Here is a 10,179-nt window from a genome sequence, read left to right as displayed (position 1 = left end):
TGTCTGTTTTCCCGGAACGAAGGAGGGCCTCACGCACAATGACACGTCGACGTAGACGCGAGGTCCGCAACAAGCTCTCGGTTCCGCGATGGGAGCCTCGACGCTGACGACAGGCTGCTCACAGAGTTTGGCTATGTACCCCCCTTCAAGCACGAGCTCTCCAACCTGGCGACGGTGCGCACATGATCTACGCTCGCGAGCGATCCTCCTAATCTGCATCTGCGCGCATAGATCACTGGCAGTTTTGCGTTCAGTATCATGGAACTCTGCGTCAGTGCTATGACGACGTCCAATACGCATCTCCTTACCGGTGGCTTCGCGGCAAGCAGGCCCGTTCGCAAGAGACGTGGCACGAATCGACCTGCCGCGCGCTGTCAGCTTGCGCCGCGCCGGCCCCGAGTCTCGACGAGTTCCAGCGATGTGCAAAGAACATCGCTGGAGACTCGTGATGAAACAACGTGCCAGGCGGGAAGGAGGTTGTGGCCAGCGGGATCAGCAGCCTAGGTGAGTGCACCGGCACTTGTCACCTCGACCCGCAGACGACGCCTATAAACAAAGGCTCGCCCAGACCGGGCCCGGGGGCCCGACGAAGACTGTTACCGCGAGTGCGCGCGCGACAAGCGTAAGCGCAGCAGCCCTCGCTGCGCAGCGCGCTTCACAACTCTAGTCCGAGCCCGGTACGTATGCACTGATTGAGCCTCAAGTTTCAACACGTCGCGCACGGACCTGCCAGCAAGGGCTCGCCGCATATGGATTCGACGCCTCACATGCATTGGCACGCCGCACACATCTACAAGTCGGCGACGTGCATTACCCATCTCAACGAGCAGGACCGCGACAAGCAACCATCCACCACTGGCAGGCACCCAGCGCGACGTGCAAGGGCCCGCCGAGCAACAGGCCGGCATGCCCCAGTCCGACGCGCATAGGCCCATCGAGAACGGACAGGCCACGGCATCCCCTCACTGGCTTGCCTGCCAGCTTTCTCGCTCGCGGACACGGTCACCCGCTCTCACTCGCTCGCTAGCTCGCCCATCCGCTCCCGCATTTTCACGCGCCCGCCACTCGACTCGCCTGTTGTCCAGGCTTGTCCTGCTCGCCCACTGTCATCCCTCTTACTTGTTGTCCCTCTCAATGAACGTGACGCGTTACACACTGACCCTCTCGCGCGTCATATCCATTACACCCGGATGACAGCCGTGGATGACCCCCGCCCTCGCCTTTCTCCTCTCTCTCGTCCGCCTCCCTCTCCCCGAGGCCTGCATGAGCCTGTGCAAGTCCGAAGCCACACGCAGGAATCCGCGCTACACCATCCTCGAGGATGGGCTCTTCCGCCTCACGCTCACCGGCAACCACCAATGCGCGAGCTCACACGGGAACGATCTCACCCGCGCGAGTCTGGATCCGAGACGATCCGATGCCCTCTCGCCGCGCAGCACGCCTGACTACTCTGCGTCGACCTTTGCGGGACGTCTCGGGCCACACCGCCGCACATCAGTATGACAAATGGGAGCCCACTGCACGCGAGCACAACGAGGGATGCGCCCAACAACCCCAAGAAGGCCTACGAGTGCCAGTGTGAGGGTGAGCTCGCGGAGGACTGCCGTCACGACGCGCTAAAGGCTCATGGACAGTAGCTAGTGCGATTGTACTGTGGTGTATATACTGCTAGCATGGATAATGATTGATCGCGACATTGGAGCATTCCGTCATACAGAGTACAATAAAAATATTGGGTGGTAAATGTATGAATTCTGGTGTCTCTGAGAGTCTGACAGAGAGTCTGACTGCTCTGAGGATGTCTGATGATTCTGTCTGACGAAGAAATCTCAAAAAAGATCGAGGTCATGAGGGCTGACTGTATGAGCTGATCTGAAGCAATCTGAAGCAATCTGAATGCTTCTGAAGCCCCTGATGGCGCCGTCAGACAGATTGCATGATTTCCTGATGGGGTACACCCAGAACACGAGGCTCTTGAGCGTGCGGTCCTCCGTGTCCAGCCACCTCTCGACGCCGCAGATGTGCTCCTCGACGCCGCGGAAGTTCGAGCCGGGCCCGCTGGCAACCGTGGTGAGCGTGCCTGTGGCGAGGATGGCGGCGAGAAGCCGCGTGCATGAGGTCCCAGTTGAGCGCGCCGTGTCGTAGGGCCATGGTCGTGTCTCTTGCTCTACTGGGATAGGGGCCTGCGGCGGTGTTGCAGTGGTTGCGGACATCTGTTCGCGTAGCGTTCAGCGTTCGTTGTGCATGAAAATAGTGTATTATGTTGCTAATATTAGGCCATCGCGAGAGTCGCACTCATGTAAGGTTACTCACTGCTCACGCAGACCTTATTCCTCTGGTACTAGACCAATGGCTCCCGCGATGGTCTACGCGATGGTCTACGTCTTCATAGGGCAGTAAAGAGCTCATGTACACCTTTTTTCGTCGACAGTTCGGTATGGGGAGCCTCAGCCTGAGGGCAGTAGCATGGCTAAGCGCTGTCTGTCCGGGTTTGGAGGTGGAACAAACAAGGCCAAAAAAACCGGAAATTTCCCACGACGAATTCAGACCCCCGAAGAGACCTTGCTAGTCGCAAGGTAACATCATACCTAACTTACAGCCTAATACATCGGAGTCATGACTCAGGTACTCAGTACTCAACGTCAACGTTCAACGTACTAATAGGCAACAAGGCGAACGATCAGCAAGCCAGTACTTATTGATTGCTCGAAAGTGGAAGATACAGACGTTGTAGGGACCAGAAGGATTCACACATAAAATAACGCACTGGTTTCCCACTGGGTGTCCAGCAGTTTAGAAGTACGCATGTGCTCGCGAACGCTTCAGTCTTCCATTTCCTTGGTTTGACTGATCGACCAGGCAAAGTCGATGGAGTTCCACTCGTGCACGCACTGGTGTCTAAGGCATTCTCGCGTGTCTGCCGAGGCGGTACGGTGTTGGCAGGGCGAAGGTCACGCCGGACAATATACCTGGCGGACAAATCATCGAGGATCTGCAGGACATCTCGTCTAAGTACCGAAAGCGGTTTTGAGCTAGACAGATGGGGAGGGCTATGATGCGTACTGGGTAGGCACATCCCAATAATCCTCACTCAAGCTATATTTCAGTCCACCGCAAGCTAACACGAGAACCTACGAGAACCGATGGGAGTGGTGCGACGGTGTTGAAGGGCCAATCTACCCTGCGTTCTCATTCTCATCGTAGACGACATTGTCAAAAAGGCGATTGTTGCAGGTTGGATCACCGGACTTCCGGTTTGCCGGGTGTGCACCGATGTAAGAGTCATCGTTCAACCAGCTGCAGAGACGAAGAGCAAGCTGTTCGGAAGCCAATTCAGCGAGCGTCGAAGAACCCGTAGTAGTGCTGCGTGATGCCGCTCACGCACCGAGCTTTTGTAGATGCAGGCGTCCGGGTCAAGCGAGCAACACCAGTTCGGTTGGGCTACCTTGACGCAGAGCTCCAACTTGGCAGGAGTCTTCAGGCCCAGGGACACTATCTTCTCCATGCGCAGTGCATAGCACGACATTCGCTGCGTAAGCACCAGCAGACCTGCCGCCAATGACCGACGCGTCCCCCTGGCACGGTTCTTCAGCACTTGTGCATTACCGAGGCTGTCGGTTTCGTAGCCTGTCACGGCCATGGTCAGGCTGGCGTACCGGAAAAGGTTTCATGTCTGGACAGAGTCATCAGTCATCAAGTCCGCGATGCACAGTTCAAATTTGAGAACATGTATAGCTGTTCGTTCTGCAAGTCCACTCCGTCAATCCCGTGTTCAACGTACTGTGGGATCGTAGCTCACCATTGCCGTGAAGAAACCAACGCTGTCAACTATTGCGCAAGATAACAGTCGACACGCGGCTTAGCCAACGCACCAGCCTACTCTCGCAGTAACAATGTTCAATGGAGAAATCAGAGTTGTCTCATCAACCATGCACGGAGAATTGAATAAGAGCGCCTCCTCCTGCCAGTGGCGGACCCGCCTTTTATGGTAGCGCCGCTACGGGAAGACGGCGTCTGTAAATAGGCGCTCTTTTCATTGAACCGCTACCACCATGTCTCGGCCGCAGGACGACAGGAATCAAGAAGCAACCGTATACCTTGTGCGCATGTTATACTCGTGTTTCTCGATACAGCGCTGACTACAGGGCCACGCGTAGGGGAACCTGGATGAGCGGTGTTCAGACGCGCTTGTCTGGGAACTCATGTTGCAAGCGGGTCCAGTCGGTAAGCACTCGTCCGTGTCCCTATATGCGCCTCGTTTAGTCTGACATGCGTCACGCTCTCAGTGAACGTGCACCTTCCGAAGGACCGGATATCTATGACGCATCAGGGATACGGTTTCTGTGAGTTCTTGACCGAGGAGGATGCGGAATACGCTTGTAAGATTATGAATCAAATCAAGCTGTGGGGAAAGCCAATACGGGTTAACAAGGTGTGTCATCGTATCGTTTGTCAAAGTATGCTCGGAATGGGCGCGATGCTGGGGGCGATGACTGGTGCCGTCTGACGTTTTCAGTGAGGCGGTTTGGACATCACATGCAGTGTGGATGCCGACAATGTCTGCCATGCGCTGCTGTGCTCGAACTTGTTGGTGGAGCGGCTGCATCGTCCTGTCGCCTTGCACAATCTTCAGAACTGTGCTCATGGAGCGTGGTGAATTGTTGAATGCGTTGGGCGACACGGTCGCTATGTGCTGAGCATGTCTCAGTGATGCTATATTGCTTATTAGGCCTCAGCACCATCCTATCCGAAGTCAAACACTTCATGCCGTTCATCGTGTTCAGAACACCCGTCATGTGGGAAGCGCACGTTCTGCCTCATTATCGCCTCGCGCCCTCATTCCGTGCTATACCTCCTCGAATGAAGAAGGTTCGTTCTCACCTGACGCTCTGCTATTCCCACTCAGGCGTCCTCGGACAAGAAGCAGCTTGACGTAGGCGCAAACCTCTTCATCGGAAACCTGGACGAGAATGTCGACGAGCGGTTACTCTACGACACGTTCAGCGCTTTCGGCGTAATGGCTACAACAGCAAAGGTACGCCCGTCTCACGTGCCACTCCTTCGGGTCCTCCAATTCCCTCATGTTTCATCTCCCTTCCCACACAGATTGCGCGCGATCCGAGCAGCGGAAAGTCGAAAGGCTACGGTTTCGTCTCCTTCACCGACTTTGAGTCATCCGACGCGGCAGTCGAGTCTATGAACGGACAATTCCTCATGAACAAAGCCATCACAGTCCAATATGCCTTCAAAAAAGATGGCAAAGGCGAGCGCCACGGTACGCCCGCCGAGCGACTCCTCGCTGCGCAAGCACGCAAGAACAACGCCCTCCCCGTCGCCGCGCGTCCACCGCCTGCTCCTATGACTGCTATGGGCGCATTTGGCGCCCATCCTCCTATGCCTGGCTATCCGCAGGGTCCGTACCAAGGCCAGTTCGCTGGCGCACTCGCCGCGGCACCTGCCCCACCCCCGCCACCTGGGTTCGCTCCTCAGCAGACGATGGTACCTGGCGGAATGTCGATGGGCATGCCCCCGCCGCAGGGTATGCCGATGGGTATGGGCATGCCGGGTATGCCACCACCGCCTCCGCCAGGGTTCGTGCCTCAAGGGATGCCACCACCTCCGCCAGGGTTCATGCCACAAGGTATGGCGCCTATGATGCCTCCACCACCACCGGGCATGCCGCAACAACAGTCGTATATGGGTTAGGAGGTTGGTTCAGATCGTCGGTCTGTGGCGAAGTGCTCGGGTGCTGTGTAATCTGCAGCGTCGTTGCAGATGTCAAAAGGCCTGTAATTCCTTTGTCAATTTGATGTTCCGGACTGTATTGAGTCCATTGAACGGCTAAAAATGTATCAGTGACGATAGTCCTGCATAGATTGCCCTTGTGCGGTATCGATTCAGGGTCCCGGCTGGTAGGATGCTGTCGAGTGGTAAGGCAGGTCTGTCTGTCGTCCGTCTGCCGCTGATGCATCTAGAAGTTGTGCCACATCCTAGTGCATTCGATGATAGCCCATTATCCGAAGCCTTGCCGGATCTCGTATGTCTGCGGCCGCTGGCATGCAACCCTACCCTATCGTAAGTGTATCATCAAACTATGCTTCGGTGGTAGGGCGTCGGCGGCATACTCTCTACCCGGCCGAGAGGATTCTTGCAACTTCACCATTTGCCCGACCACTGATGTAATAGTGTGGTACGTCGCTTTCGTATTCACAAGGCTAGTACTTTGGTCCGCGTTCGTCTCCTACGATGTTACATTTGACGTGCCTGAGTATGTCAACGATCATGGTGCCCTCCTGATGCACTCTCAGGCACTCTCTACCCTGTACGAGGTTCCGAGCAGCTACAGACTACTAGTACAGCATGCACGACTCGGAACTACATGAACTTGAACTATACGGCCGATACGTGATTCGTCTGTATCAAGCTGGGCCTAGTCCGACGTCGAGACCCAGAAACAGTGCATATGTTACATTCGTGCTAAGCACATACTACAGTAACCGACGTAAGTATACAGTACATGTTGCGTTCGTTTCGGATTCCGACAAGCGAGAAGGCGCGCTTTCAAGGTGCGCCTGCATCTTCTCACCTACTCTTTACCTACTCTCACCCAAAGCTATGAACTCTATGTCTCTCTACGTGCGTGTTTGATAGACTCGCCTATGCCGTGGTCCTGGGCTCAACTGCAGGGCCTGAACTAGTGTCTGCGCGCGCCCGTGTCAATCTGGTTTGCTTGCGTGTCCGAGTCGTTGGCTCTATTGGCTGGCTCGTTCTAGGATGACTGAGGTTATCGCCGATGATAATGTGTGGATGAAAGTAGTAAAGTCAGATGCTGCAATGATACGTCCGGCCAGTAGCTGACGCAATTGTTCCGCAGAACAAGTCATTGAGCACGTTCTCGTCCTTGACCGTTACAGGGCCACACGTCCCGTGCGCCATCACGCTCCCCAGGCGTTAGGCGTTCCCAGCTCGTCAATTCGACTTCAATCGCAGCAAGTTTCGAAATAGACTGGACTGGCCCGCTGAAGACATTCCGGACAATTGTGGCCACCTTTCCATCGAACTCGGGGAACGTGTTGGCGGAGGCAGATCTGCTGTAGTCTACGCAGCGAAGGGTCGCAGCCACGCCTGGGGAACAGGGTGCCCCATGGTCAAAAGATCCGTATACTCTTGATCTCTGTGTGAAGGTGGCGCGACCGAACCACTGTCGCACACTTGCTCGGGAGGCTTGGATGTACGATCACCTCACTGAGGGAAGACTGCAAGGCGTGATCGCTCCGCGTTGCTACGTGTCTCTCACCATCGACCTAGCTTCCGAACACTTGCCCTTTCCTCTCTGGTCGAACGATGACTACGACCTCGACGCGTTGCTTAGGCGCAGAGCGTCTGATGACCCCATTCGCGACGACACATTGTTCGATGATGATACGGACGAATGTGCTAACGATGCTCCAGGAACCAGGGAGCTCTCGCCATGGATCGACTGGCGTCCCGACCCAGACGAGCCACTCCTATCTGTTCTCCTGATGGCCCATGGAGGGCAAAAGTATAACATGAACGAGGATGATTGGGACACAGACAATCGGTACGTGTCGTGATGTCCCAAATCCAAATCACCCTTACACGGATCTCGTACAGGAAAGATGTCCTGAGGGTTCTCGACGACTTGACCTCTGGGTTCATTATCCATAATGATCTCCGGCCGGCCAACATCATACGTGCGCTGGCAGACACGAAGATGTGCCGAGTGCATAAGTGGAACCTGGCTGACTTTGCTTGGTCGATCGCTGATGACCCTCGGAATGAAAACACAAATTATGAGTATCTAGACGACATACAGAGAGGCGCATCCCGTGGGCTGGAGCCCACTGGTTGACGCTCGGTTTAGGCTGGGGTATAATGCAACTGCACTCCATCATGTATTGCTTCTCAGTCGACTACAAGCTGGCCCGGACCCGGTAGGTTCTGTTGAACTCATCCGACTTGAAGCTGAGTTGCATTCTCGATTAGGTACTTACGAGGGTATCCCCGTACAGATACAGACGTCGGGAACCTGAAGAGGCTCCTCTATCCGGGATGCATTGAGTAGTTGTGCTTATATGTCCTGGACAGTTCTTTACCTCCTTCAGATCTACGTTATTGTTTGTGTGGGTGACAGTGTTCACGAAACCATACAGCATGACGTATTTTCATATAGTCCAGCCACGGTCAAAACCGTGCAAATTACGCGAGACGATGATCACCAAAGGCTCACATTTTATCATCTTCCCGACTTGGGCGAGCTTCAGTGTTGCGAACGCTCATAGGAGGTATTATCGCGTTTCGCTATCACGAGAGACCTGTTCAAGACCGGGCCGCGATTAACTGACTTCGGTTGATTTAGGATGCTGAGGGGCGAGGAGGAATAATACTCAGTCTAGTGAGCTTCCAAGTTTCCCTTCCGGTGACTGGGTCATTCGACGTTAACCTCGACAGCCTCTTCGTCCACGCTTCTTTGCCACAGATTCGCTGCTCAGCTCAGTGTTTATTTATCTGTACTATTCTTTGAGTCGTAAAAGTCGGAGGAAGCCCAGCTTTGAATATCCGCGGATGCATTCACGTCGAGGAGCTCAACCTGATGGGCGCTTGACTCTGAGCGATTGAGTAGTCCAGCGTCCATCTAATCTTATCTGCAACTTATCTGATACTCAGAAGCAAGCCCTGGACTCGGACCTCAGTTTAACCGCTATGGTAGCCAGTGCGCTGCCGTAGCATCGCACATCCCAAGTTCCTGACCCACTCCATATAAGCTAGATGAATAACAAGAGAGCGACCAAGAAGCTGGTAAATTCCGAAGCTACCTCATGCTTGATCTGTGGCTGACGGACTGAGGTCGACCTGCAGAACGAGTCCGATTCGTTGTCCATGTTCTCGACTTTAACCCTCACAGGGACACACATCCCGGACGCCGTAGCCCTCTCTAGAGAGGAGGCTTTCCCAGCCCCTCAGTCCGACTTCTACTCCAACAAGATTCTGAACAGACCAGATTGGTGTGCTGCAGAGGTGCCGAAGAACGGGGGTCATCTCTTCAGCTCAGGGAAGTTGAAGGAACGCATTGGCGGTGGCAGAGGTGCGGTTGTCTATGCAGCCGAGGTTGTTACCGCCGGGCCCGAGAAAACCCGCGGTTCCAGTGCGAAACTGCTCAAACAGGAGCTCTGTGTCAAGATCGCACGACCGAACCGTTGTCGTACACTGGCACGAGAGGCATGGATCTACGAACGGCTCCCCGAGGGTACATTCCAGGGCGTGATCACTCCGCGATGCTACGGCTGCTTCACCGCGGGCCTGCCTCACTAAATGCTGTCCCTCGCCCCCTTTGCGTGTCAAGATGATATCCTCGACGCGTCTTCTGAACGCCGGAGATCCGACGATACTAGTCGCGACGACCCCTTGCGTGACGACATGCGTGGATGCGACGACTCTCCTCCCGGCGGAAGGGAGCTCTCCTCGTGGTGCGATTGGCGTCCCGACCCTGAAGCGCCGCTCCTGGCCGTACTCGTGATGGCACTCGGAGGGCGGAAATACACCCTCGATGAAGATGACTTTGACCCGAGAACCGAGTGCGCATCGCGTTTTCATGAATTTATCCTGCTTGGCTGACCCGAACCTCTCAGGGCGGAAGTAAACCAGATTCTCGATGACTTGTCTTCTGCGTACATCATGCACCAAGATCTTCGACCAGCCAATCTCATACGCGCTCCGGCGGCCACGCAGAAATGTCCGACGCACACGCGCGTGCATAAGTGGAATATCATCGACTTTGGCTGGTCGAGCGTCGACGAGCATGACGGGAACGATGTCAAGGGAGACGTTATCAAGAAGCTGCATAGATTCAACTACGACAATCCGTACTTTCGCCTTGGTAGCGACGATCTCTGCTAACTACATCGCAAGCTGCAGACCGCTACCTACTGGCATTCCTTTCTCCCCCATCACCGTTCACAGACATCTTTCCCGCTCTGTGCTACACTCTCTCCGCGAAGCTGTCCACCCCCACAGTACACCAGCACGGCATTCCCACCAGAGGTGCCACAAATCCCGCCGGACGTCCCGAGCGGCGCGCGTCTTAAGCTCAGAGGTACGCAGCAGACATTCCCGGAGGTGAACGTTCATCGCGTATGGGACGCTGGGACCGATGCTTGC

General features: G+C 55.2%; 2 protein-coding genes across 2 annotated transcripts; both read left to right on the top strand.

Annotated features, from left to right (window-relative positions):
* Positions 1–1,069: 1,069 nt before the first annotated feature.
* Positions 1,070–1,563, top strand: B0H18DRAFT_164166 (uncharacterized protein). The gene has a single exon (XM_048036937.1). The coding sequence runs from the start codon at positions 1,204–1,206 to the stop codon at positions 1,501–1,503; it is 300 nt and encodes a 99-aa protein (XP_047886138.1). The 5' UTR covers positions 1,070–1,203; the 3' UTR covers positions 1,504–1,563.
* Positions 1,564–7,229: 5,666 nt separating this feature from the next.
* On the top strand, positions 7,230–7,873 carry B0H18DRAFT_1126070 (uncharacterized protein; the record flags this gene model as incomplete). The annotated part of the gene is made up of 2 exons (XM_048035108.1): positions 7,230–7,582; positions 7,636–7,873. 2 exons carry the CDS (start codon positions 7,230–7,232, stop codon positions 7,871–7,873), a joined length of 591 nt encoding a protein of 196 aa, XP_047886137.1.
* Between the last annotated feature and the right edge of the window lie 2,306 nt (positions 7,874–10,179).

Source organism: Fomitopsis serialis, assembly GCF_022376445.1.
Source record: "Fomitopsis serialis strain Sig1Antser10 chromosome Unknown B0H18scaffold_180, whole genome shotgun sequence".
Taxonomy (NCBI): domain Eukaryota; kingdom Fungi; phylum Basidiomycota; class Agaricomycetes; order Polyporales; family Fomitopsidaceae; genus Fomitopsis; species Fomitopsis serialis.
The sequence above is the reverse complement of the archived record's forward strand: the minus strand, read 5'-3'. Positions and strand labels throughout refer to the sequence as shown.

What these genes read in the sequence shown, in the direction of transcription:
- B0H18DRAFT_164166 (XM_048036937.1), top strand. Translation starts at nt 1,204, where the DNA reads ATGACCCCCGCCCTCGCCTTTCTCCTCTCTCTCGTCCGCCTCCCTCTC.